This window comes from Prionailurus viverrinus, chromosome E3, assembly GCF_022837055.1.
Source record: "Prionailurus viverrinus isolate Anna chromosome E3, UM_Priviv_1.0, whole genome shotgun sequence".
Taxonomy (NCBI): Eukaryota; Metazoa; Chordata; class Mammalia; order Carnivora; family Felidae; genus Prionailurus; species Prionailurus viverrinus.
The window spans coordinates 40,547,313-40,575,247 of NC_062576.1; the positions used below are offsets into that span (position 1 = coordinate 40,547,313).

At 52.2% G+C, this 27,935-nt stretch overlaps 2 protein-coding genes across 14 annotated transcripts in view; both read right to left on the minus strand.

Moving 5' to 3' along the window:
• The window catches only part of MAPK8IP3 (mitogen-activated protein kinase 8 interacting protein 3), a 48,037-nt gene extending 43,110 nt beyond the window's left edge, over positions 1-4,927 (minus strand). For all 12 annotated transcript variants that reach the window (XM_047838314.1, XM_047838318.1, XM_047838320.1 and 9 more), the window contains exon 1: positions 4,508-4,927. In XM_047838314.1, coding sequence (XP_047694270.1) covers positions 4,508-4,825 — 318 coding nt within the window. In that variant the 5' untranslated portion in view covers positions 4,826-4,927. The remainder of the gene's footprint in view (positions 1-4,507) is intronic.
• Positions 4,928-8,506: 3,579 nt separating this feature from the next.
• Positions 8,507-27,803, minus strand: JPT2 (Jupiter microtubule associated homolog 2). 2 transcript variants are annotated; one of them, XM_047838325.1, is made up of 5 exons: positions 27,651-27,803; positions 21,514-21,662; positions 16,290-16,432; positions 12,126-12,174; positions 8,507-11,210 (listed from the first exon to the last, which is right to left on the minus strand). In XM_047838325.1, exons 1-5 carry the CDS (start codon positions 27,692-27,694, stop codon positions 11,023-11,025), a joined length of 573 nt encoding a protein of 190 aa, XP_047694281.1. In that variant the 5' UTR covers positions 27,695-27,803; the 3' UTR covers positions 8,507-11,022. The 2 variants fall into 2 exon arrangements, with proteins under 2 accessions (XP_047694281.1, XP_047694282.1); XM_047838326.1 differs by lacking the exon at positions 27,651-27,803 and adding an exon at positions 27,406-27,570.
• Between the last annotated feature and the right edge of the window lie 132 nt (positions 27,804-27,935).

Below are 27,935 nucleotides of genomic sequence, written 5' to 3' on the forward strand. Positions count from 1 at the left end.
TGACAGTCTCAAAAAGTAGAAAGCGAGGAACCGGTCCAGGAGAGAGGACCAGCAGGACCCCGGAGTTGTTGGCAGAGTGAGGAGGAGGGACGGAGAGAGAGAAAACCAGTGCAGGGGGCGCGCGGGGGGGCTCAGTCATTAAGCCTCTGACTCGTGGCTCAGGTCATGATCTCGCAGTCACGGTTGGTGAGACCCAGCCTTGCGTTTGGGATTCTCTCTTTCCCTCCCCGCGCCCTGCTACCGCGTACATGTGCCCTCTCTCTCAAAAATAAATAAACGTTAAAAAGTTTGCAAATAAAAAGAACAAGGTAGAAAAGTGCTCCTATTTGGGAATGTACGCAGAGTATTATTTGCGCACCCTCTATAAATGGTTCCAAAACAGCAAGTTTTAGAAAACTTCAAAATATAAAACCCAGCGGGGTGCCTGGCTGGCTCAGCTGGTAGAGAATGTGACTCTTGATTTCAGGGGTTGTGAGTTTCAGCCCCGTGTGGGGGGGAGGGGCAGAGCTCATTAAAAAAAATTAAATTAATACCATTAAAAAAACACCCCAGGTATTAACTTTAATTTAGCATCCGACTTCGCCTCAGGTCATGATCCCCAAGTTCTGGGAGTTCGAGCCCCATGTCGGGGTTTTTGCTGGCAGCTCAAAGCCTGGAATCTGCTGCAGATTCTGTGTCTCCCTCTCTCTTTGTCTCTCCCATGCTTGTGCTCTCTGTCCCTCTCAAAAACAAACTGAAAACATTATAAACAAACAAACAAACAAACAAACATACATTAAAAAAGAAGCCCTCGCTTGGGAAGAACTCACACTGACTTGTTCCAGTCCTTGACCCCGCTGTCTAGCCGCCGCCACCGGGCCCGGAGGGTTCCTGACACGGCAGGACAGGCAGGTGGCAGGGCTGTGGGCCCAGAGGCCAGCAGACCGCAGTGGGCACCTTCCACACGTTTGCTCTGGCCGGGGAACGCCCCAACTTGTCTGCACGTTTAAGGGCGATGCGGTGGTTCTCTGGGAGACTCAGGACAGCTACAGCGGGCTAGCCTTTAGAAGTAACCGGGAGAGGCGGTACTGGCCACTAAATCTTAATGGCTTTATCCCCAAAAAAAAAAACTTACAGGCTTTTAAAAACTACTTTTAACATTACCACGTGGCAAAATCAGAAGATGACATGCCTTGTCCAAGCAGCAGCGAATTTACTATTTGTCATCTGGGAAACAAGAAGAAAAGCTTCTGATTCAGTGCATTAATTCACTTATGAGAAGAGACAAAATGATCGTCTCTACAGAGTGGATCCAGCTTAATCCTATCCAAATGTTCTCCCGAGAAATAAATTACTTTTACAGAACCAGAAACAGTTTGGGGCAAAACTTTCTTCCCGTCGGATGCCTTCCTTTGGTAGCACCAAATGCCGAGGCATCGGCACACGTTTCTCTGAAAGGGCATCCACTTGGTTGACTTGAATGAGTTGGGGGCACAACGAGTAGTCTCTTTAGGGGGAAGATGATTTTGATGCAAGTAACGGCTATCAAACTCACATCTGGCCGAAAAACGACTCTTTTTCCTCCTATGAGCTACGTGCCTGAGCCCTGCCCTGCCCCGGGGAGCCCTCTGCCTGTTCCTCCCTCAAGTCACACTGGGTGGGCAACTACTTGCTCTGTGTCGCTCTCACCCAACTGCCCACCGCCACCCTTCCTAACAGGAAGGAACTTGGTGGATTTAAAAAACAACTTCCTGTCAATCAGATAAGGATTCGGAATTTTTAAGGTCTCCGTAGAAATTTTAGAGCCAGCAATAGGTCCGCTTAGCTGCACAAGCTTGAGCAGGACTCCGAGATCTCAATTCCAAGGGCAAACCCCACACAATCAGAGACCGAGATGCCCAGCGCTTGCCGTCTGCAAATCCGAGGCGCTCTCCCCTGACTCAACTAAATCTGCCTCGCCGCAGTTCTCCAGGCAAATGACAGCCAACGGGGAGACTTGGCACTTGGTAGGAAAAGAACTTCGCAGCTGGCAAGCCGCTTGCCCTACGGAGGTGGCCACTGCGGCCGGAAAGGGGCACACCAGGCGATGCGAGTGCAGCTCCCAAGCGCGGGGCTGGTGCTCAAGCCCATGTGGACTCCAGGGTTTGGCCCCGCTGCTTGGCCCCCACCGTCTCTAGCCGCCCTCGCTCCCACCAAATGAGCCATCCCAGAACCAGAACATGCTCGCAATCCCTGGCTGCAGTGATTACGGGCAGCAGTAGGGGGACATGGGCAGTTGCTCTGCTCAAGGCTTTTTAAACAAAACCTGCAGATTCTGTCTGCTTGGAAGGCTACAGTGGCTCAGGTTACCCAGCTGTGACTAAGCCTTCTTGAGCAGAGTGGCCAGGGACGCAGGAGCTACTCTGCGCCACGAACGTGCCTCAGCCCGTGACGTTCCAGCTCCTGTGTTAGGAGACACACATCTGTGATCTCAATTCCCTGCCTAGAAAAGAAGTGGTCTTTTCCACAAAACTGGAAATAAATGTCTGGCAGATTTAAGGAATGAGACAGAATGCCAAAATGGTTACAGTATTTGGCCTTTTTCTTTACTTGTAACATGGCCTGAGGTCTTTCCAAGGGCGTCCTATTAGCAGCTAATCACAGCCCTGGGCCGGCTAGCCAAGCATTTGTCTGCTTCATGGCTTTCTGCTCAGGAAGCTCTAGGCAGCTTCTCTTAAGAGCCGGGCGATGCCGGGTCTCGGCCTCAAAGGCAGTGTCCTGCTAACCACACGCACACCCCCCAGCTTGTAATCCAGGCGAGTGCAAGTGGGAGGCAGGAAGCACAGTCACTCATGGCTGCACTCAGAACTGCACAGAGCAGAGCAGAGGCCTGATCCACACCTCGCTCATTTTTTAAGCTGGAAGGTTATCATCGTTAGCCTTAAGGTGGTCAATCTTGATCTTCCCCTTTCATCTCTTCTCACCCACCATGGGGACCAGACAGGCACAGGAAGAAAGAAAACACATCTATGGGAAACATCAGTTAGACATCACGTGGCTGCAGAGAGGAATCAGAGAAGGGGAGGCCGCAGCCACTCCCCACCACCACGGCCGGGCAAGGGTAACCCCCGCACTCCACTTTTCTGGGGGTGCAGCTCTCTGACCTCTCGCGATAGCATGATACAGAAGAGACCAGGCCAGGAGTCCGGGTAGACTGGGTCCAGCCTGGCTCTTGTAGGGCTTGTGACCTTGGTCCAGGCCCCCCCCGCCGCCACGTCTTGGGCCCACTTCCTTCCCCAGTTAGGGCCACTCTGAGCACTAAAATCCTATGAGCTCTTGCACCCCCTCCACTCGAGAACTTTAAACCAGTGGCCAGACTGGTACCCCAACCAATACACAACAGCCTCTTGACAGATGTATGACCCCAAAGGCAAAATAACTACCCTGAGTAGGAATGACTTAAGAACCAAACTAGAATGTAAACCACTCCGATTCAAGAAAAAGCCTGAACACCCAAACAATCTTCTGCTTCAACACTAACATCAAAAATTGCGCTAAGCCAAACTAACTGAAAAGAAATGTGGCCCATGTAACAAGCAGCTTCGCATTCATACATCAAAGACTATCACCTAATGCCTAGAATGAGAGACCCTCAGAGAGGCTTAGAGATCGTCTAGAGCACCTGATTCATTTGATGCAAAATCAAACTCCAGAGTGGGCAGGCGATGTGGACAAGGTCACAGAGGCAAAGCAGGGCTGGGGACCCACACCCCCTGCACCCGCCTGGGGCTGGCACACAGTTGGCACTAAGCATTTGAGAGCGAATGAGTAAGTCAAGCGGTGTTCCCCACAACGCATGGTTCTTCTGACTGGTTCGTAAATAAGTGATTTCCAGGTTACGGAGGTTTCCTAGAACGTAATCAAATATTTCAAAATTCCACTCTTAACTTCCCAGAAGCCAGGGTGAAATTTCTCAGCCTTTTCCACGTAAGCTAATAACACTCCCAACTGAGGGAACCACAAGGCAAACACGTCACCTCCAGAAACCTGGGGTCTTTCCCCTGGTGCCAGAGGAGCAACCCAGGTGCCGCTTCAGTTAGCTGTTTACATCAATCACCAAATTCATCCATGTCGCTGCACTGGGGCCTAAGGGAAAGGTGTTGGGACAACACCCCGCTTCGGGGCGCAGAACCCCAAGGCCAGATGTCCCGTTTCGGGGAGGATTTAGAATGGCAGCAGCCAAAGGCAGTAACGGGGGGTGGGGGTGGGGGTCTAGGAAACGGCTTCGCAAACACACACACACACGGGCCAAGAGAACGGACGCCTGGAGTGAGAGGTGGGTGTGGAGCGGGCAGAGAGGCCTGGCCAGAGGCTCAGGCCGCTCAGGCTGCCTGCTGCCGCTGGCTGGAGCAGCGGGGTCAGGACCCGGGGAGGGGCCGAGGGGCGCGGGGGGTGGGGGGAGGGGCCCGGGCGGGGCAGGGTCCCCCGGGCGGGAAGGGGTCCCCGGGGCGGGGCGGGTCCCCCGGGCGCCGCGGCCCGGCCCACGCACCTCCTCGGCCTGCTTGCGCAGCGCCTTCTCCCGCTCGTACTGGGTGAGCAGCTGCTCGTTGTCCTCGCGCAGCAGCTCCAGCTCCACCTCGTGCTCCTGGTTCTCGCTGAGCACCGAGTCCAGGTTCTCCAGCACGTTGACCACGAGCGGCATGAGCTCCTTGACCACCTCCTCGTCGTAGCAGTGGATGAGGCGCTCGAACTCGCGGTAGATGGAGCCGGCCAGGCCCGACACCCGCTCCGACATCACCGAGCCGGAGCAGTAGTCGTCCTGGTACACCACCACGCCGCCGCCCTCGTCCATCTGGATCTCCATCATCGCGGCCACCGCCGCCGCCAGCGCGGCCCGCTGTCCGCCGGCGCGCCCGCCCGCCCCGGCTGCCCGTAGTCCGCAGGCCGCGGCCCGTCGCCTCCTCCTCCTCCTCCGCCGCCGCCGCCGCCGCCTCAGGGCTCGGGCGCCGCCGCCGCCGCCGCTGCTGATGCTGCTGCTGCTGCCGCTGCCTAGGCTGCGCCCGTCAGTCAGCGGCCGGAAGTTCTGCTGCCCGGAAGTCCCGCCCGAGCCCCGCGGCGCGGCACCACTTAAGGGTCGCGGGGCCCGTGACGTAGAGGTAGCCCGCCCCCGGGACGGAAGCTCGGCCGAGCGGGGCAGGGAGCACTTCCGGTCTGGCTTGTCACGGCCGCAGCTCGCCAGCGCACGTCACCCTGAGCGGGTTCCCGCAGCTCCCACGACACTGGTCCGACTTTAAACGTCACCTCGCCCTGTCCCAGGAGCATATGGACACGGTCGTTGCGCCGCAGGGGCTGCGGCCGCAGCAGCCATCCGGCGCCTGCCGCGGCGCAGAGCTGCCTGTCCCTGAGCTCCGCGCGCGTGCGCGCGTCTCCGCGCTTGTGCCCGGGTACCAGCGAAGTGACGCTGCCCATCTTGTCCCCAAGTCCCCGAATAAGCTCTTCCACCCGGGCTGCTGCGCTGTCCTGCGTTGTGTGTAACTTCCTCAGACTCCCCGGCTTCGCGATTGCTGTAATCACCCCACTGGGTTCTGAATTTCAGGGGTTGTCCTTTCAGTTTGTCCTTCTTGATCCTACATTCTATGTCTTGATAGGCTCTTATTTCCTCCACTTGCATCCACTTGAATGAAATCTCTTTAGCAAGGTTTTTTTTTTGTTTGTTTGTTTTTTAAATCATAATTACAGTATCTGCAGCCTTTGCGAATCTGATTATGCGGTCTGTTGTTTTGGTTGATTCTTGCTTAGGCTGCTCCTCCTTTCCCTTCCGAACTAGGATCCCTTGGATCTTTGTGGAAACACTTTTAAGTGTGAGTTTAGAGTTGCTCCACAGGGATCTGCATTTGCTTTCACCGGTATCTGAGGACACCAACGCACAAGTTACACTTGCATCTTGAGGGCCACACAGGTAGTAGTAGCTGATTAAAAACAACAGCCCCTAAACTTGTCAGGGCTTAATACGAACAGAAATGCTCTCATCCCTTTTACCTAATGAAATGCTTCAAGGTCAGTTCATCCTAACCTGACTGCACCAAATCAATGAACTCTCCTGCAGATAATGATGTCCTGAATACTATTGCACAAATTTTCCCCTTGCAACCTAATTTGCTGTATGGATGCTCACCCACCCCATTAGAGATAAACTAAGGTTTCTGTCTCAGGTCCAGATTATCTGGAGTAAAAAAAAAAACAAAAACAACATTTATTTTTGAGAGACAACATGAATGGGGCAGGAACAGAGAGGGAGACACAGAATCCAAAGTTGGACGCTTAACCGACCGAGCCACCCAGGCGCCCCCAGATTATCTGGATTTTGATGCTAAGTGACTCAGTCATCCCATTTCATTTCCAAACTGAGCCTAAAAATACTACCAACCTCCTAGGAAAGTTATGAACATTAATAAGCTAATCCATTAAAGGGGCTTCATACATTTCTAGCAATATAGTAAGGGCGCAATATAGAATTGTTAGGTTTATTCTCAAGATGAAGAGTCAGGACAAACAAGTATGTGTAATTTTTCTTTTTGAGCCAATTACAAAAAAAGCTTGTGAGTGTTTTGGGGGAATGTTCAAGACTTCTGCCTTAGGCCTTTTTTCAGAAACATGACCCCTCTGAACCTTCTTAGTACCAAATATACAGTAGGGTAGCCCCCGCTGTGAGGCCAATTGGCCACCAACTTTATTGGTTTTTATTACTAACATAACTGGGCAGATTTACTTGAAACTGGCTAAAACAGAACGAAGTTTTAACAAGATGAGCCGCTGGGCAATTCCTGATGCGTACTTGAGGACGCCACTCGTGTACTCGGGCGACATAAGCTAGAACTTGCTTTAACAGACTTCCATTCAGATTTGTAAACTAAATTGGGGCACAATTCTTTTTCCCTCTGCACATGACCCTAAAATGTAAGGTGAGTACTTGGGTTTCAAAAGTGCTGCTTTAGCCTGGCTCTGTGGCACAATGGATGGCATACTGGACTTCCAGGAGTGTGCTCGTCATGACGTGCGAAGGGCGATGTATCAAAGTGTTGATACACTTGAAATAGTACACTGTTTGTTGACTAACTGGAATTTAAATAAAAACTTTAAAAAGGTTATACTTTAATTTGCTAGGAAGTCACCTAGGACCCTGTAATGTCTCCCTTAATTCTTCCTATGCTGAATTTTGATGGCACTTCGTCGTCAAACATACAACAGGAATATTTCACTTGTGATCTTCAAGAATGCTAAGGATTAAGGAGATAATAAGAAATGACCGGGTAACACAGGAGGAATATACATTCTTGCCACGCTTGAAAATAGAACAAGTTCCGTTCCGCTAATGGAGCCAGTACATTCTGGAGAAAGCACAGGATGTGAAACGGCAACCCTTTCATGTTTGTTGATCGCTCCCTCACCATAACATTTCTAGTTACCTTGGTCCTTTCAGACGTGGCCACTGCCCAGCTGCTGGAGACAAATGGGTGGTGACTCTCCAGGACTGAGCTGCCCTGTGGCTGGGGCCGCTTTAACGTTACCAGTGCCTAGCGCACGTCTTGGGACGTGCTCTGCACTCGAACACGTTTTCAGATGAACAAACGAAGACGGTGTCCGTGGCGTACGTCCGGTTTCTTTCTGATATGCTATTCTGGTGCTGGCTGTGGTCCAGCAGGGAGAATGGTGTGCAGCCTCCTGTGGGGTGGGGCTGTGAGGGGGGCCTCCCAGCAGGTGGTCTGAGTGGTTTCATCACCCTAGGTCCATGTAATGCATATTGTTTGCTTTTACGACATAGGGAAATAGCTATCATGTAAGAGGGAAAGACGTTCAATCTGTGCTTTCTTTGCAGGACTTTAATCTAATGGCAGACTAAAAGCTCAGCACCACATCTACTTATTACCAAGCTTGTTACTGGGGTTGGAAAGCCCACTCAAGAGGCAAGTTCAATGCTGTCATTTCTTTAGGAAAACAAGTGGTTAGGAGGAAAAAAAAAAATGATTACCTTTAACTTACCTACAGAAACCCAAAAGGACACTGGCAAATTCCTGTTCATTCTATTCAAAGGTAGGTCTTTGGTTTCCAAATTTAAAACTGTAAACCCATGGGGCGCCTGGATGGCGGTTAAGTGTTTCACTTCAGTTCAGGTCATGATGTTGCAGTTTGTGGGTTCGAGCCCTGTGTTGGGCTCTGTGCTGACAGCTTGGAGCCTGGGGCCTTCTTCAGATTCTGTGTCTCCCTCTCTCTCTGCCCCTCCCCCACTCGTGCTCTGTCTCCCTTTCTCAAAAATAAACCTTAGAACAATTTTTTTAAATAATAAAACAACCCCTGTAAATCCATAACCTCTGAGAAGATTAACTTGGGCATCCTCTGGCTAAATGGTGCAGGGGTGGGGCGGGGAGGGGGTGAAGGCAAACCCCTTCAGCAAAGAACACCTGTGAGGGAAGGACCAGGGTCCAGGCATTTCGGGAAACGGATGCTGAGAAGCACAATGTGAACATGCACACAAAAGACTGACCCAGACTTCGAGTACGTGATTGCGAAGTTTAATTCGACGTGTATACCCAGTCCTGCTTTGTAACAAGATGCCCCTATCAAAACTACATTGTGCTGTGAGTACAGACTTCTCGTTTTTGATACAGCTCTAGAAAAAAGTTGGCACCAGATGCACATAAAAAAAATTTTAAGGCTTAATAAAAATACAGACATAACTTCTCAATGCAGCTTAGAGATTGAAAACAGGATGCTGAGTTAATGAATCTTCCAAATACAGGCAGTCCCCAGTTACAGAGCATTTTCCACATAGGAATGGCCACCCCACTGGCTCACAGGAGCAGAAAGGTCTCTCCTGCTCCTCCCAGTGACCAGACCACCAGGCACCCTAAACTTGTTTCCGCGGCCCCAGGGAGGGAAGGATGGAGATCAAAGGCAGTGCGTCTGTCTCCACTGCACAGAGGCTCTGGCTACAGTTCTGGTTTCCCTCCATTCCCACCCCTACTCCCCTTCCCCCCCCCCAATCTGTGCCTGAGATCCCTGCCGGTAGACAGAAGTAGAGAGCTCCTCCTTGCTTCCTCTCGCTGGGTGGGCAGCGAGGGCAGGGGTGAAGCCACAGGGGCCAGCACTACGGTATCAGGGTTCCTGGCAATCCAATTTGGAATTCACAAATCAGTTTCTTGCACACTGAAAACCACAAGACAGAGTCCTAAATGGTACTTCATTTCTACCACGAGAACACTGCGTTAAGCACGTTAACGTGTGTTTGGGCTTAAGCCCTAACCACCATTTATGACATTTTTTAATGGGGGGGAAGATGCTCTGAGTTCCAACCGACTTTCCTATAAATGGCCATTTGAAAGGTGGAGACAGGAGGTACTTGCACGAGACAGGAAGAGTTGCATGGAATGAGTTTCTTGGCTCCAGAGAGCACAGGGCAGTTGAAAGGGGGAAAACGGTCTTTGGTTGACAAAGCCACGTGCACCAGGTGTAAGAGTGGAGCTCGGCAGGTGGCTCCCGCAGGCACTTCGGTGTCTAGGCCACGGTGGGTGTGACTGAACCCAGCGTTGTTGCTTTTCTACACTGTGATAAGGATGCAGGTGTTTTTAGCACATGGCACTGGCTTTGTAGGCACTCGTACTGACAGGTACCCCCACCCAAGCCCCGTCCCCTGTGAGCTGTTGGTCCAATGTGAGTGAGCATAAGAACAGAGAACGTAGCCCTGTAGGGGCAGGCGGGAGAAGCCTTCGCCCGACAGATCAGAGCGACGGGACTCTGGCCAGCCCGTTATCTCAGCTGGCGAGTAGCACGGAATTGGCCAGTTGAGACTTCGCTATCGAACCATTTCATCTTCTGGCCCAAGGTCTCCAGGTTTCCTCTGGAAACTGAACATGGTCCGGAGGTTCTGCAAAGCTTTATAAAGAGCAGCTAAGCAAACTTTGCTTCCTCTTTACTCTACCTGAGCAAGTGACTTTTTCCTAGAAAGGTGTCAGAAACAGATCAGCGTCCACAGTCACTTATGTAAAGCTGGGAATTTATAATAGCTCTTTAGATATTATTAAAGATTCAAACCTAAGAACCCAAGGTTCAGGAGCACTGCTTCCTCCCACCGTCAACAGGACTAAAGAAGTAGGAAGGATTTAAGTAACCCGCTGTCTGGATGCATGTGGACAGTTTTAAAGCTGCAGAAGTCAGGGGGGCTGGCCAACAGGAAGATCTGACTTGAGAAGGGGTCTGTCCGCCTGGCTGGTGATGGGCACGGACCTAGCATGGAGGCCGCTGAGGAAAAGAGGGGACAAATCACAGTGAAACCAGCCTGCGCATGGCCAAGCGTCTGGATGGCAGACACGGAGCACCTCAAAATGCTGCCACAAAGCGTGAGACTGAGAACGACTTTTTGGTTTCTGCCGACAGCTGCCGAACACAAGCAACTGACGTGTCAGGAAATGTGCGGAGCCACACGCTGGGGCTGATGGCAAAGGAGGCACCGGGGGGCCACAGCGGCAGGCACGGGAACCGTCCTGCGGTCAACGGGGTGAGGATCTGAGGGGCCAGTCACCCAAAGACCCCACCCCCACCAGTCCCCACCCGTAGTGTTCTGGCCAACACCTTGCTCCTGTATCCCACGGCAACACACATGTTGTATTTGATTTTCTTGCCAAGGCTTTAAATTTAAACTCTGCTGCCGTGTTAGTGATTTCTGGACCCCCGGCCGGCCAGCAGAGTGCCAGTGCGGCAAGGCCGAGGGCAACCCCATGCCACCAGGACTCACCGTAGCCCGGCCCCACTGGCCCCCGCGCCCCTCGCAGAGCCCCATCACGTCTGCAGTTACAAGCAAGTCCCGTCTTCTACCCACCAAGACAGGTCTCCCGGCAGTCTGGAAGGTGAGGTCCTCCGCGGCTCTGGGATGGCCACGTGCCCGAGCTGCGGCTTCAGATACACAACAGACCCTCTCCCCACCCGGCTCCTTTGGGCTACAAGACTACAGTATTTGAAATCCTATCTCTCCGGTGTTTTGTCTGGCTACAGGGGAAGCGGCAGCCCCTCTTAGTAGAAGGAGATACTGGATTTGCCTCCAGGCGGGTTCAGGACTTTGTTGTGAGAACGAGGGCGGGGGCCCAACCTGGGCTCGTGGCTGTCAGCTGTGGGCATGGGCACAGGCTGCTGGGTGCGGCCTGCGTCTCCAGGGCCGCCCTTCTGCCCCAGCTCTTCTCCTGGCGAGGTGCTGGCTGCGGCTGTGGGACAAAGTCAGCATGCCATCCCGTTAGAGGCGGCCCAGCAACCAGACAGGCGAGCTCCACATAAAGACTGGCACAGACCAGCCGCCAAGGGAACACCATAACGAGCACAGAGCAAGGCTTCTGTCTTGTCCCAAGAACACATACCGATTGGCAGAGGGCATTCTTGAACCAGGGCTTCATACCATAAACTCTTTGGAAAATTCCTTAATTATTCCTTTACACTGCTTTTTGGACCCCATTCCCCTTTCTTCCACGTCAAGAACAAATAACAAACTTTCTCAACTTGAGCATGACGAGGAAGAGAGGGATCCAGCAAGGTGAGGCAAGGCTTGTGGACAGTCACTCAGCCTTTCTAGATGAAGGGACTCCCGTTTCTCTTGGTTCCCCATCGGGGGAGTGGTGACTCTCAGCACAGCCAGCTGGGAGGGCGAGGCACAGGCTGGCACGCACCTGCCAGCGGGGCAGCTCTCCCCGCCACACACAGGCCTCACGGTCCCCCGCCTCCCCACTCCACCGGTCTTGCTGTCCCCTGTGCGCTTCTCTTCTGCATCAGTGCTGCCTGCGCTACCCTCGGTCATACGTCCATTCAAGGCTTCAGATCCCTGCCCTTCACTACATGACATCAGCTTCTAGAAGGGGACCCCCAGTCTTAGACGTAGGCTGACCACCAATGACAAGAAGTGAAGAAAGGCCCATGGCGGCCCACTGGGAAGCTTTCACCCACCCAACTGAGCCCACGTCCCTGGCTTTCTTCAAATACTACACATCCTCTCAGCAACAAACACGACCTTGCCTGTTTTTGTCAGCAGGCCGGAAGGGGCAGGGAATATTCGCTCATCCCCTGGGGACACACCAGCAACTCTCCCAGAGCGAGCACACTCAGGGGAGGGACAGAAAACAGCAGCTCACCTTTAGGGGCCGACTTTGGGTCTTCTCCTTCGCACAAGAACACGTGGTCCTGCAACAAGGCAAAACGCAGGTCAACACATGATTCAGAAACATTTTACCCACCTTCAAATGTATGATAAAAATCGGAGCACAGACGGGTTTATTTACTTTTAACTTTTAAAAATGTTTTCACTGTGGAGAATTTTACCCACGGACGGTGACACAAACCCCCACGTAACATACTGCAGCGACAGAGACGTGAGCTCTCTGCCGTCTGGGGCTCAGCCACACTTCCAACTGCGATGTTGAGCGCCTTTTTTTTCCTCTAATTTATTCTGAGAGAGACCACACGCGCATGTGAGCGCAAGCAGGGAAGGGGCAGGAGAGAGGGGTAGAGAGAGAATCCCAAGCAGGCTCTGGACTAGCGTAGAGCCTAACGTGGGCCTTCATATCACAAACTGAGATCCTGACCCGAGCCAAAATGAAGAGTCGGACGCCTAACCGACTGGGCCCCCAGGGCGCCCCTGCTGAGCATGTTTTTATGTGCTTACTTGTAGATCTTCTTTGGGGGAAATGTCCAGTCAAGTCCTTTGCCCATTTTTGAATCAGACTGTCTTTCTGTTGCTGAGTTTCGGAAGTTCTTTAAGTATTCCTGAGAATAAACTGCTATCCGACGATAGGATTTGCAACGCAAACGATCTCTCCTGCTCTATGGGTTGTCTTTTCATTTTCCTAACAGTGTCTTTTGATGCACTTAAGTCTAAAAAATTTCTTTCAAAGATTTTTAAGTAATCTCTACATCCAACGTGGGGCTTGAACTCATGACCCTGAGATCAAGAGTCACACACTCCTACTGACGGAGCCAGCCAGGCGCCCCTAAAGTTTTCAATTTTAATGAAATCCAATGTACTTACTTAAAATTTTGCTCCCAGTGTTTAGTGTCACGTTTATGAAACCACTGCCAAAGCCACGCAAACACTGATCAGGCACCCGGCCAGCTCCATCAGAAGAGCTCTTGGGGGTCACGGTCATGAATTCGAGCCGCACGTTGGGTGCACATTATTTTAAAATGAAATCTTAACAAACACAACAAAACAAAGCACAAAAAGATTGTGAAGAACTGTCCCTATGTTTTCTTCTAAGAATCTACTGCTTTAACCCTTAAATTTCGATCTTTGATCCATTTTTAGCTCATATCTATACACAGTGGAAGCTACGAGTCCGCCTCCACTCTCTGGCACGCGCATATCCAGTTGTCCCGGCAGAAGAGACTGTCCTCCCCCATCGAAATGATCCAGGCGTCCTTGTGCAAGTACCAATTAAACCCGCACGTGAGGGTCTATTTCTCAGCTCTCCGTGCTACTCCGCGGTCTCTATGTGCTTAGGCCAGCACTACACTGTTTGGACGAATGGAACTTTGTGGTTTTTTTTGTTTTTGTTTTTGTTTTTTATGAAATTTATTGACAAATTGGTTTCCATACAACACCCAGTGCTCATCCCAAAAGGTGCCCTCCTCAATACCCATCACCCACCCTCTCCACCCTCCCACCCCCCATCAACCCTCAGTTTGTTCTCAGTTTTTAACAGTCTCTTATGCTTTGGCTCTCTCCCATTCTAACCTCTTTTTTTTTTTTCCTTCCCCTCCCCCATGGGTTCCTGTTAAGTTTCTCAGGATCCACATAAGAGTGAAACCATATGGTATCTGTCTTTCTCTGTATGGCTTATTTCACTTAGCATCACACTCTCCAGTTCCATCCACGTTGCTACAAAAGGCCGTATTTCATTTTTTCTCATTGCCACGTAATATTCCATTGTGTATATAAACCACAATTTCTTTATTCATTCATCAGTTGATGGACATTTAGGCTCTTTCCATAATTTGGCTATTGTTGAGAGTGCTGCTATGAACATTGGGGTACAAGTGCCCCTATGCATCAGTACTCCTGTATCCCTTGGATAAATTCCTAGCAGTGCTATTGCTGGGTCATAGGGTAGGTCTATTTTTAATTTTCTGAGGAACCTCCACACTGCTTTCCAGAGCGGCCGCACCAGTTTGCATTCCCACCAACAGTGCAAGAGGGTTCCCGTTTCTCCACATCCTCTCCAGCATCTATAGTCTCCTGATTTGTTCATTTTGGCCACTCTGACTGGCGTGAGGTGATACCTGAGTGTGGTTTTGATTTGTATTTCCCTGATAAGGAGCGACGCTGAACATCTTTTCATGTGCCTGTTGGCCATCCGGATGTCTTCTTTAGAGAAGTGTCTATTCATGTTTTCTGCCCATTTCTTCACTGGGTTATTTGTTTTTCGGGTGTGGAGTTTGGTGAGCTCTTTATAGATTTTGGATACTAGCCCTTTGTCCGATATGTCATTTGCGAATATCTTTTCCCATTCCGTTGGTTGCCTTTTAGTTTTGTTGGTTGTTTCCTTTGCTGTGCAGAAGCTTTTTATCTTCATAAGGTCCCAGTAATTCACTTTTGCTTTTAATTCCCTTGCCTTTGGGGATGTGTCGAGTAAGAGATTGCTACGGCTGAGGTCAGAGAGGTCTTTTCCTGCTTTCTCCTCTAAGGTTTTGATGGTTTCCTGTCTCACATTTAGGTCCTTTATCCATTTTGAGTTTATTTTTGTGAATGGTGTGAGAAAGTGGTCTAGTTTCAACCTTCTGCATGTTGCTGTCCAGTTCTCCCAGCACCATTTGTTAAAGAGGCTGTCTTTCTTCCGTTGGATGTTCTTTCCTGCTTTGTCAAAGATGAGTTGGCCATACGTTTGTGGGTCTAGTTCTGGGGTTTCTATTCTATTCCATTGGTCTATGTGTCTGTTTTTGTGCCAATACCATGCTGTCTTGATGATGACAGCTTTGTAGTAGAGGCTAAAGTCTGGGATTGTGATGCCTCCTGCTTTGGTCTTCTTCTTCAAAATTCCTTTGGCTATTCGGGGCCTTTTGTGGTTCCATATGAATTTTAGGATTACTGGACGAATGGAACTTTGTACCGAGTTCTGAGACTGGGAAGTGAGAGCCATCCAACTTTGTTCTTTGTCAAGCTGTCCGGCTACTCGGCGTTCCTTGAGATTCCCTATGAATTTTAGGGTGGGTCTTTCCCTTTTTTACAAACAAAAAGTAAAACCAAACCAAACAATGTGGTTGGGACTTTGATAGGAATTGTATTCTTTTAAATTTTTTTTAACATTTATTTATTTGGGGGGGGGGGGCACAGAGAGAGAGCGAGTGAGAGAGAATCCCAAGCGGGATCCACACTGTCAGCGAGGAGCCCGACGCGGGGCTTGAACTCCGGAACCATGAGATGACATGAACCGGAATCAAGAGTTGGATGCTCAACCCACTGAGCCACCCAGGTGCCCCAAAAGTGTAATGTTCAATCTCTTTTTAACCATCGGGATTAATGACTGGCCTCCTGTGACTGCTACGTAGAGCCCTCTATTTCGCATTACGCTGCCTGAATCCCTGTGGTATCAATTAATGTGAAGTTCGGTCTGACTCTGCCTCGATTTTTTGACAAGAATTCAAAGGTGGTCTATGATGTTCTATCGAAAGGGACAGCCTGTGATTTCTGGTGGTCCCGCCTTGTGATGTTGTGGTGTAAGCCCGGGGGATTCCTAAGCTTATCCCCCCACACGACGTCAGCCACAGATGCTCATCGCCGAGATCCACAGTTTCATCACAAGTTGGCAAAATGGTGATATTTGAATTCTGTTATTCCTTCCTCATTTTTGGCTGAGTACTCCTGTAAAAGGAAAACTCCCTCCCCAGCAGGCACCCTGAGGTGCGGCTCACGCGGGAATGCTGGCACATGGTACATTCTGTCCTCCGGCACTCTCCCGGCAACAGTTAGACTTTTCCAAGTATGATGATGAGCCCATGGATTCGAAACACGGAGCAAGTTTAATCTAATGGGGCTGCTGTGCTCCCGGTGACCACTAGCACCTGCAGGGAAGGACGGTCGCCCAGGCCGCCCATCGGCACACAAGACCAGCTTCCCAGGCTACAGTCATCACGAGGCTGGCGTGTGGTCTCCCGTGATTCAGGGGAGATGGGAAACCCTGTGACTAGCGACCGCACTCAGGAAAACCAACGTCAGCCACCTTGCCTCCTCCCCCTCACACATCACACCTGCCTCAGAGCCTGTTTTTCCTACTTTCACGTGTGCTACCTGAGGTAGCCCATACCTTGGGTTTGTTTGGGTGTGCTGAAGGCGACGTAGCAGCAACTGGGGACCCAAAGATATCACTGGTCTTCCCACCGGGTGGGTTGAGACGTTGTCGCGTCTGCACAGGCGTGGATTCGTCAAAGATACCGCTTCCTTTCCCCCCTGTAGAAACAATTACACAACAGTGAGCAAACCCACAACATCCATCTGGTCCCATCCTCGACCTTCAGAGACCTCTCCTCCTAGGGACACCCCAATGCCAGTCCCTGGTTTAGGCCAACAAGGGTGGGGTGTTTGGGTTGATGAGGGTCCCTAAAGCCCTATGTCAGACCTGCTTTTTTGGGGGCCTTCTGGGACCTTCATTTCTGGAAGCTGAACCGGGTTGGCTTCTAGAGACAAGACGGTAAGGTGGCATAAAACACCACTTCCCATCTACTAAAATTTCCTTCACTTTGAACTTGGTGTGTTGTCTGTTGAACGGTCTTCTTCATTAAACCCGTGAAAAGTCCTTTATGTTAAAAGCAAACAGCTGTTGCACTTTTAGGTCAGACAGACATAAATGAATTTAACAACATGTCATATTCAAGGCAGACCTGTAATCTGGAAAATAACACAGATCATTCTTCTGACCTCATTCTGGCCAGAACGCCCAGTGACAACTACAGGTGTCAGCAAATTTCAGACACGGAACGCCTTGCAGTACAGGTAAGTGACTTGATGAGCCATAATGAAGATATGCATCTAATGCCTAACTTTTCACAGCTGATGACTCTGGCCAGACACCAAAGTCAACACCCAAAAGCCTCCGTGAAGCAGAGATGGCTGTCACACAATGCCAGCTGGCCGTCTCTTCACTCCATAGATGCCAGCTCCTCTCGGCACGCGGGGGCGGGGTGGGGGTGGGGGGGAGGGCTGTCACAGTCACGGCCCTCATGTACCAAGGATGTACCTTAAAATCTCACAAGAGGAAAAAAGATGCATCCCACTAACTAGCTAGGTGACCACACACAAATTACTTGGCCTTTCTGTGCCCGCAAATCCTCAACTGCAGAATGAAAGGACCTTGCTCACAGCGCTGTGAGTGGATTCAATGCCTCACTGTAGCTCAGACATCACATGCTTAGAAGGATGCCAGGGACACAAATGCTCCAGAGCGTTCGCTGTGTTGTCTACGTACCGATAACAAAACATCTCCTGGATGTATATACCGCTCAGCGACAAAAGGCACACAACATTCTGTACAGCGTATATCCACTTGTATCTGAATCAACAAAGTGGTTACTCCACGTCCCCCGACCCCGCCCCGGGGGGGCCGTGTGCACACAGGACACGGGATGGACGGGGTGCAGGACTCACGACTGCTTATCATGTCATTTTTCGCAGCGCTGAGCTTTGCCTACTGTTTAAGAAACCACGTGGCGAGCAGTCCCTGCTTGGCTCTAGTATGTACACGCACAGCTGAGACGGAGAAACACGAGCACGCAGGCCCGTGGGCTCCCAGGGGATGGGCTCCACCGCCAGAGTGGATGGTGACCCAGAGCGGCTGCTGGGATGCCAGTGTCCCGGGGCCGCCCGTGCAGGAAGCGGGCGCATGCTCGTGTCACCTTGGGGCGTCCGCACACCTTGCCCTCCCAGGCCCTGCATACCGGGCTGGGGAAGCCAGCACAGCACGGCACAGCACTGGACTGCGGGAGGAGCTCCTGAACAGCCACTTGCCAACTGAGCCTGGACAAGTGGCTCCAACCCTCTGGCCTTGTGTGTCAACCGTCAGGAGGCGATACGTAACAAGAGGACCGACCTAGGGCGGCTGGTGAAGGGGCAGCGAGTCGAGGGGGCAGAGCGGGACCGGGCAGATGAGCCCTCAGTGATCCCCAGTGACGCTGCTGAGCTACAGTCAGCAAAAGCGTCTCCACCACAAAGTGGAGAAAAGTACTGCTGAAGGTCGTCCCATACTGTGTTGTTTCTGGTTGTGCTACAAAGCCTTAATTAAATTCTTTTAAAAATGTGCACTCAGCTTTTAAAAAAAATGGAACATAAAAGTAACTCAATTTGGGGGCACCTGAATGGCTCAGTCGGTTAAGCGTTGGGCTCAGGTCATGATCTCACGCACGGTTCTGAGATTGAGCCCTGCTTTGGGCTCTGCGCTGGGCGTGGAGCTCACCTAGGATCGATTCTCTGTCTCCCTCTCCCTCTCCCTGCCCTCCCCCCACGTGCACGCATGTGCTGGCTCTCCCTCTCAGAAAGACAAACAAAAGTAACTCAAGTTGAAGTTTTTGGCTAAAGACACTGATCATTAAGGAAAAAAACTTTTTAATGTTTTATTTAAAAAAAAAAAATTTTTTTTTTCAATGTTTATTTATTTTTGGGACAGAGAGAGACAGAGCGTGAACGGGGGAGGGTCAGAGAAAGAGGGAGACACAGAATCGGAAACAGGCTCCAGGCTCTGAGCCATCAGCCCAGAGCCTGACGCGGGGCTCGAACTCACGGACCGCGAGATCGTGACCTGGCTGAAGTCGGACGCTTAACCGACTGCGCCACCCAGGCACCCCAAATGTTTTATTTTTTTAAGAGCACATGACTGGCAGAAGGGCAGAGAGAGGGAGACAGAGGATACGAAGCAGGTTCTGAAGCAGGCTTCACGCTGACGCACAGAGCCCGACACAGGGCTCGAACTCACGCACCTCTAGATCAGGATCTGAGCCGAAGCCGGACGCTCAACCGAGCCACCCAGGTGCCTCCAAAATTTTTTTTAATTATAAAATGTAACTGAAAACCTCCTAAGACATAATTGTCTCAAATAACGACACAGCCAACACCCAGGTCACCGCCGGCTGAAGCGTACGGAGCACGACCAGCTCCCGGAAGCCTGCGTGTCTCCCCCACCCCAGGTCACCACACGCCTGAGTTTTGTGGAGACCGTGGCATTGTCGGTGTGCTGCTCCTGTGTGTAGGTCCAGCCCTACACAGTACAGCTCTGTTCCTGCCCTTTATGAGGGGTCAGCCTGTGTGTCTGCTGGTCGACATTTACCTGGGCAATGAATTCAGCTCTGAGGAAGGAAAGGTGCTCGATGCACTCATAACCGAAGGAAGATAAAGTCAAGGTGCGCTCTTTGAAAGAATCAAAGTGCGTAAGACAGACATGGTGTCGGCAGGGTGGGGAGCACGTGCGGCACAGGGAGTGGCCGACATGGGGGGCAATTTTAAATGATCCCGCAATTCCATTTCTAGACACTTATCACGACTGGTTTTCCAGGTGGTAAGTTCAGAACACGAGCACTGGAGTCCAGACAAATGCCATCCGAGGGCTAGTTCCGCCCCTGGTGAGGTGTGAGGCGCAGGTGCTGCAGGGAACCCCCTGAGCCTGTTTCCCTCTCTGTAAAGAACCCCGCCCCCCCAACCTCCTAGGGGCGTAGAGACAAAGCACCGTGCACAATCCCTGAAAAATATCTGGTCCCTGTCGTTAGAACCGGAGGACAAGCTGGGGCAGCCAGCAGAGCCCACGCGTGGAGGGTCGGTGAGCACTGGGCCCGACCACGCCGGTGAGTCCTCAGCGATGATGGCGAGCTAAGTCACACCCTCCGCCCCGGACACGCGGGCAGGGGCTTAGGTCTGCGGGGCGGGGCACGCTGGCACGCTTCCCTTTCAGGCTTCCCTTGAGAGTTCCACACAGATGGTTTCCAAAGAGCACCTGGCAGGACCGAAAACAGGCCCCAAACGACAGGACCACAGGACCACCAGGTCCATGCCGGAACCCAGCCCAGGGAGTGAGTTCCGGCAGCTGTGGCCACATCTTGGGACCACACACCACACAGAGGCTCCCCTGTTCTCCCTCTCTCTCCCTCTCTCCAGCCAGGAGGGGCCCAGGCCGCCCACTGGGGAATCACTGGAGGGCGTGCAAAGCAGCACCGCCATACTTCCCAGGGAACTCGCCACCCCAGAGGCAGCCCCAGACACCCTGCCGAGCCGGCGGCCGGTCGTAGGTGCAAGAGGCACATAAGGTAACCTACACGGCTATCGCTGACACACAGGAAGTGCAGGGCTGACCCCTCCGGCCCACACCTGTACGCCAGATACGAGGAGAACGTTGCTCACTTTGAAGAACTCCTGCTCCTTCTGCTGCACCCAGAACTTTAACCCTCCGCCCTCCCTCGCCATAAGAAAACCACCAAGCAAACACACAACTAGCCGTTCCTCTAGGGTTCGGTAAAGAAACACGTGCAGCAGGGCTGCAGCGGCGTGGGGAGCTGTCCGAGCCTCGCTTCCGCGGCGCCTGCCATCTGGGTCCGGCCTCTCAGATCTTCACTGACGGACAAATGTTATTCTCCCCAGGATACAGCTAACTATCACCGTGGTCACTCAACTGGATGGTCTATCGGCCAAAAAACATTTTTCTAAGACTGTCTCACTGTGACTACTGGAAGGTGGGCCAAACGGTAAAGCGTTATATGAACAGAGTCATCTTTTTAGAGCTTCTATCCCATTGACAATCGGATTAAAATGCTCTCCCTAGGGGCGCCTGGTGGCTCAGGTCACGATCTCACGGTTCCTGAGCTCGAGCCCCACATCAGGCTTTGCACGGACAGCACGGAGCCTGCTTGGGATTCTCTCTGCCCCTCCCCTACTTGTGCATGCGCTCATGCTCTCTCTCTCTCAAAAATAAACATAAAATATCTATTATATAAATATTCTCCCTAAGAAAAATGTTTAAATGCATAACCTACACATAATTTCTGAAATCACAAGGGGCCCTTCAAACAACTGGGAGAGCTTCCCTTGGTGGGAACCGAACCCCTTCGTCTCCTCTGTATCCTCAGGGCCTGGATTCAGCCAGGGCCTGTGGTCAGAGGAAGGAGGATTGAAGAATGACTGAGCCACCGTGAGACAAAAAGCAGAAGTCAGGATAAAACTGTCCATACAGGGGGCTCAGTCGGTTAAGCATCTGACTTTGGCTCAGGTCATGATCCCACGGTTCGTGGGTTAGAGCCCCACATCGGGCTCTATGCTGACAGCTCAGAGCCCAGAGCCTGCTTCGGATTCTGTCTCCCTCTCTCTCTGCCCCTCCCCCACTCACACTCTCTCTCTCTCTCTCTCTCTCTCTCTCCTTCAAAAATAAACAAACATTAAAAACATTAAAAAAAAAAAGGGGGGGGGGTCAGCACAAAGAAATAAAAAATGTTATCGAAAGAGCAGCACAGAACAGAACAGACAGAGGCAGAAGGATTAATGGCTCACAAAGGCCCTACCTGGGGGATTGGTCCTCTTAGGTATGTTCTGAGGCTCTTCAGTTGGTCCAAAAATATTAGATGCCATCCTATTGGGCCTGCTTGAAGGAGCAGCTTCTTCTGGACTTCCAAAGAGATTGCTGGCCTCTCCTCCCGGGGGCTTCATGGCCCTACAAGCACAGAGGGAATGTGAGTCACTGATGGCCCTGGACATCACCATTCAGGCAGTACGGCGTAACCACACAGGACAGATACACCTTCTGATGTCTAAGAAAAAAATTACAATTATTTGACACTAGCCCCTCTAGAAATGGTACACTTGCAAATTATTGTGACCCTGTGGTAAGTAAAATTAATTTCCCTAACACAAAGTGACAGCCACATTCAGTAGAGTTTAATGCTAATTTTAATTAGTACACAAGAGTACACAATACTACAAACACAATTGGGGTGCCTGGCTGGCTCAGTCGGTGGAGCGTGTGACTCTTGCTCTTAGGGTCATTAGTTCAAACCCCACGTGGGGTATAGAGATTGTAGAAATTCCTTAAAGAATTAAATTTAAAAAATTAAAAATTTAATGCCACAAACGCATTCAGTAGTGTTTAATATTGTAGCTGACATTTGTTAAGTACTTACTATTTCCGTCAACTGTTCCAAGGAGCGCACGCAACAAACCCTCTAAGGCAGGCAGTATTTTCACAGACGGTGCATCAGAGACAGAGAAAAGTCAAAGAAAGGTCGTGTGGGAAGGAGCAGAACCAGAAGGCAGGCCCAAGCAGTCTGGGTCTAGAGTGCAGACTACAGCCTCAGGCCTCTGTTAAAGGCCTCTAGAAGAAACAAGGGTCAGGACTGATCTGCGCAGTCCACACTAGAGTAATCACCTCGGGTCCTGAAGTCCGGTAAAACCAATAGAATGCCGATCAGAGAGATCGGAGGACACACCCACCAGCACAACTGCTGGCTTCACCTCAGCACACAGGCACCACGTGACCACTCGGGCACCCCCACCCCCACCCCCGCAGCATCTACCCCAAGTCTCGACCGGTGAGAAAACAGCCTGCATCATTTGGAGGCTTTCAGGAAACATTTATGAAGGGGAAGACCGGGACCTCGAGTCACTTTCTATGGCGGTAACTGAAGAGTTAAGAAACTTTCACAAAGCTCCGCCTGGACTCTCCCAGAGCTTCAAACCACGTCAGTAGAGCAGTGGCGCACCGAGTCCGGTGCATCTTTGCAGAACACGTACAAAGATCTTAAAAATGCATTTTAAAGGCGAGAAGGCACTATTGAAACGGACTTTGAAACCAGGGAGCGGCCCGTGTGCCTTCACTAGTCCTGGGCAGCCGGACCATGCTACAGACAGGGGGAAACCGAAGGAAACTCAGAGCTCGAAACCACGTGAAACGCATGAGGCTTTGCAGGCAGTGCGCATGACTTAGGTCACAAGGGGAAAAAAAAAAAAAAAAAAAAAAGACATTTAAAATGCTTTTTGTTTCCTTAAAAGAGCTAGAAAGGGAGGGGTGCCAGTCGGTTAAGCATCTGACTGGCTCAGGTCATGATCTTGCGGTTTGTGGGTTCAAGCCCCATGTCGGGCTCTGTGCTGATGGCTGTGTCTCCCTCTCTCTCTGCCCCTCCTCCACTCGCACTCTGCCTCTAAAATAAATAAACATTAAAAAAATTAAAAAAAAAATAAAGAGCTAGAAAGGGAGCTGACCATGGACTATAATTTAAAGCGAAGGGAGTTCTCAGACTCTCTCTGGCTGTAAAGCAGGACTGCAGAAAAGTACCCCTCTGCTTTATACAGGGCAGATGACGTGCCAGCTGGGACCCAGACACACTCCACGGGCAAGCCTTCCACACGGTGCCGGTGCCGAATCCCTGGCTGCCTTCGGAGGGTGGGGAAGGTGGATACCTACTCAGCAGTTAGTATTTCCTTAACGATTTGGTGAAGGAAAAAAAAGAAAAAAAAAAGAAAAAAAGAAAACCAGTAACAAGATTTAAACTAGGAAGTTAAAAAAAATTTTTGTTTCTAACATTTATTTATTTTTGAGAGACAGAGCAAGATAGAGCATGAGTGGGGGAATACCAGAGCGAGGAGACACAGAATCTGAAGCAGGCTCCAGGCTCTGAGCTGTCAGCACAGAGACCGATGCAGGGCTTGAACCCACCAACTGTGAGATCATGACCTGAGCCGAAGTTGGGTGCTTAACCAACTGAGCTACCCAAGCACCCCAGAAAGGTCTTAATAAGGTCAGGTTCTGGGGCGCCTGGGTGGCTCAGTCGGTTAAGCGGCCGACTTCGGCTCCGGTCATGATCTCGCGGTCCATGAGTTCGAGCCCCGCGTCAGGCTCTGTGCTGACAGCTCAGAGCCTGGAGCCTGTTTCAGATTCTGTGTCTCCCTCTCTCTGATCCTCCCCTGTTCATGCTCTGTCTCTCTCTGTCTCAAAAATAAATAAACGTTAAAAAAAAAAAAAATAAGGTCAGGTTCTGCAGTGACAGGGCAGAACCTGCTTGGGATTCCCTGTCTCCACCTCTCCCCCTCTTGCACCTGTGCTCTCTCAAAATAAACTAAAAAAAACAAAAAAAAAAAACCCAAAAAAACCAAAAGGTCTTAATAAGACCTCAGGTCACCTACTTTGTTGGCGACCACACTAAGGCCATCTGACTTCTACACCATTTATAGATCACACAGCCCAGTCTCATACTCCTGGCTGGCTACAGCAGGCCAGACATTCTCGGGGCTCTACAACCATCTCGCTGACAAACGGGACGGGGATCTGCAATCTTCAGAACTGAACTGAATTTATCATCAAGCCTCCTGCTGAGTTCAAATTCCTATTTTACGAGTTTACTTGAAACATGGCTCTTCCTTCAACCTCCCAGGTCCTGTTCTAATCTGAAGTGGATTCCTTCCGATTCAGAGCTCTTTAGGACTCTCTCCACAACCTTGTAATCTCCCGGTCCCCTGTGCCCTGCACCCTTGTTTCGCTCATCCGGGGGCCCAAGTGCCTGTCCCTGGGCACGTGCACCATACCCTGTGCACGGAAAGATGGCAAGACCAAGTCCTGAGCCTGGAGCAGCTTTGTTTGTGGGGAAAGCCAGCGCCGTGTGCAGGGGGCTCTACTGTTCCAATTAGTGATGCCACTGAGCGCTGGGTCTTACTGGAACTTAAGATCTCTGCGGAGGAAGCAAGGCCCAAATTGAGTCTGTGGTCTCTGTGTGGGAGGGGTACTCCCGGGGCCAAAGGAGGGAAGCCAGAGTTACTGGAAATGACCAAATATTAATTTGGGGTGGTGGAAATATAGCGTTTGCTACATTATGCTATATACCTTCCTGAATTTTATATTACTTTGAAAACAAAGGGAGCACAGGAAGCCCAGAAAGCTGCAGTCAAGAGATCGCTGTGCCTACTGACCAAGCTACCTGGGTGGTGACATCTTCATCACAAGGTGTGGGGTGGGCGCTAGGGCTGCCCACCCTTGGAGCAGATCTGCAGACCGCACAGGCTGCCCAACAGGATCTCAAATAAGGGGACTGAGAGTGAAAGAGGTTATTCTGATAAAAACAGAACCCATGGCAAAGGCTCCGAGTGGCCTCCAGGAGGCTCATTACCAGGTGCAGTTATCACTAGGACACTAACTGCAGGGAGGCAGATGGGAATACTGGTGAGTTCAGAACTCCCAAAGGAGGGGCACGATCCAATGACCTTTTTCTCTCGTCTTATCCCTCAATATATTCCAATAAAAGCATTCAAGTACACAAGAGGAGCGAGAGGGCACGTGACAAAGAAAAGCCACAGATAAAGCTCAAGGGGACGGCGGGTACCAGCAGAGGCAGGTCCCCGTACCCCTGACCCTCCCTCCGAGAGCTCGCGTCCGGGTTTCAGAAAAGCTTTCTGGGGACTGCTCAGACTTGGAGAGAAGCGGTAACAAGACTTTCCAAACGCACAGTTTACAGCTTAGGTGGATGACCTCAGACTAATGCTGGCTGGAGTGTGACGCCTGTACGGCTCAAAATCTCTTTAACCCAAGATAACCCCTTAGCAAGAGAGAAGATGTAGGCTCTTCAAAGAGGAAATCCCGGCCAGGTGGTCTTGCAGCCACCACTTGACTCTCTCCCCCAACAGCCAAAGAAACGTGAGCCTTACAAGGCCCATCCGGCTAATCAATCCCTTTAACACCGCTGCGGAAACCCAAAGTTTGTGACCGATCCCAGCAGCAGCTTCCAATCACATTGAATCATTCAACCAAGAAGACTGCTTTTCCTTCTTCAACGTTCTCCAAGAAATTGTCTCCTGTCCATAATACCCTCTCCAAAGGAAGCGTGAACTGATACTTTAGAGCAGAGGCTCTGCAGCTCGAGAAGTCCATAGGACATCAGCGTTAGGGTGTTTATTCGTTAACGCCAACGTTTATTGGGCATCCAGTGCCAGGCCACGTGCATGACAGGGGACAGACCCAAGGACATAAATGAGAAAGTGCTAGAAGGGGCCTCCACCCAGCGGGCACAAGTGATGCTCCCCAGTGGTTCCTGAGCACCAGAATATGGGTGCATTCTGGGCCCCCGCCAGTACAGATGTAGACGTATGTGACTGGATTGATAGCTAATGACCTGGGCAGGTGTAGAAGTGACGACTGCCCTAACTCCCCCGGATGTACAGGGTTTCAGCAAATCAAAGTGGTTCTTTGAAGGAATATTTACACTGTATCGATCTCAACAGCTGCTACACACACATATTCCCTTCTACTTTTAGGTCAAGGCTGGGGCACAGAAGAGGCTCATGGTAATGGGAACTTGTCGGCATCTACAACCCCCCCCCCCCCACGACTCTACAGTACAAGCTGGCTGCTCGAGTGCCAAGACAGACCTTCTCCCTAGCTCTGGCAACTGTAATCTATGTGACTTCTAATACCCACACAGCGTTTACAAGTTAAAAAGAAAGCTTGCCATGTGTTCCTGAATGTTGAAGCCCAGTCAGAAACCCAACAATTGGTCATTTGCTTCTACTACTTCAGGAAGGAAGCCTGGTTCTCCATCAGCAAGGCAGGGAAGACACTGCCTGGCTCCCAAGCTATAGGGTTAGGGGAGGGCAGCGCCTGGTCCCACAAGGCCCCGGAATCAGGGGAGGGCAGCGCCTGGCCCCACAAGGCCCCGGGATCAGGGGAGGGCAGCGCCTGGCCCCACAAGGCCCTGGGATCAGGGGAGGGCAGCGCCTGGCCCAACGGGGCTGCAGGACCAGGGGAGGGCAGAATCCCGCCACATGGGTCTGCGGGATTACCGGAGGGCACAAGGGTTGGCCCCACAAGGCTGCAGGACCAGGGGAGGGCAGGGCCCCACCACATGGGTCTGCGGGATTAGGGGAAGGCACAGGGGTTGGCCCCACGGGGCCGCAGGATCAGGGGAGGGCAGGGTCTGGCCCCACGGGGCTGCGGGATTAGGGGAGGGCAGCGCCCAGCCCCAAGGGGCTGCGGGACCAGGGGAGGGCAGCTCCCGGACTCACAGGGCTATGGGACCAGGGGAGGGCAGCGCCTGCCCCCGGGGGGCTGTGGGACCAGGGGAGGGCAGCGCCTGGCCCCACAGGGCTGCGGGACCAGGGGAGGGCGGGGCCCCGCCCGAGGGGGCTACGGGACCAGGAGAGGGCAGGAGCAGGCTCCTCGGAACTGCGGGATCAGGGGAAGGCAGGGCCCCGCCACATGGGGCTGTAGGATTAGGGGAAAGCAGCGCCCGGCCCCTCGGGATTAGGGGAGGGCGTGGGCTGGCCCCACGGGGCTGCGGGATTAGGGGAGAGTAGCGCCCGGCCCCAGAGGATGCAGGATCCAGAAGGACACCCACGGTGACCCCCCCACCTCTCGGCCCCGTCCACCGCACACCGGCGCTAGCACGGGGTCCGGGAGGGTGGGTCCCCGTACGCACCGGCATGGCCCCGAGGCAGCACACCGCTCGGCCAGCGTCCCCGGGCGCGCCGGACACGGAAGGGAACGTGGGCCCGTGGTGAGACGCGAGGGGCGGCGCGCCTCGGGCCTTCCGCCGAGACCCTAGCGGGCGCGGGGAACGCGTCCCGCCTGAGCGCCCGCCTCTCGGACGGGAAAGAGGGGGCCTCGGCTCTGTGAGGTCACCCGTCACCCGCGCCCCGCCACGTGGCCGCGCCCGCCACGCACCTGGAGCCGGCCCGGCTGCCCTCGCTCTCCAGGCCCTGGAACATGTCGCCCGCTGCCCGGCGCCTCCTGTCCCGCTGTGCCGCCGTTCCCGCCCGGCCCCACGCAGCGCGAGGTCCGCCCGCCGGAGTCCATTAGATATCGCCAACGCCAGTCACGCCGCCGCAGCCAATAGCGACGCCTGGCCCCGCCCCCGCCCCACCGGACAGGCCCTGGACGAGGCCCGCGCCGCGCTCGCAGCCGATTGGTGAGAACAGATGCCGTTCAGGCCTCGGGCGCCGACATTGG

What these genes read in the sequence shown, in the direction of transcription:
- JPT2 (XM_047838325.1), bottom strand. Translation starts at nt 27,694, where the DNA reads ATGTTCCAGGGCCTGGAGAGCGAGGGCAGCCGGGCCGGCTCCAG. An exon ending in GGCAGCCGGGCCGGCTCCAG is followed by an intron (nt 21,663 to 27,650) that starts GTGCGTGGCGGG and finishes CTGTGCTTGTAG; the next exon opens with GGCCATGAAGCCCCCGGGAG. An exon ending in CCCAAAGTCGGCCCCTAAAG is followed by an intron (nt 11,211 to 12,125) that starts GTGAGCTGCTGT and finishes TTTGTCCCACAG; the next exon opens with CCGCAGCCAGCACCTCGCCA.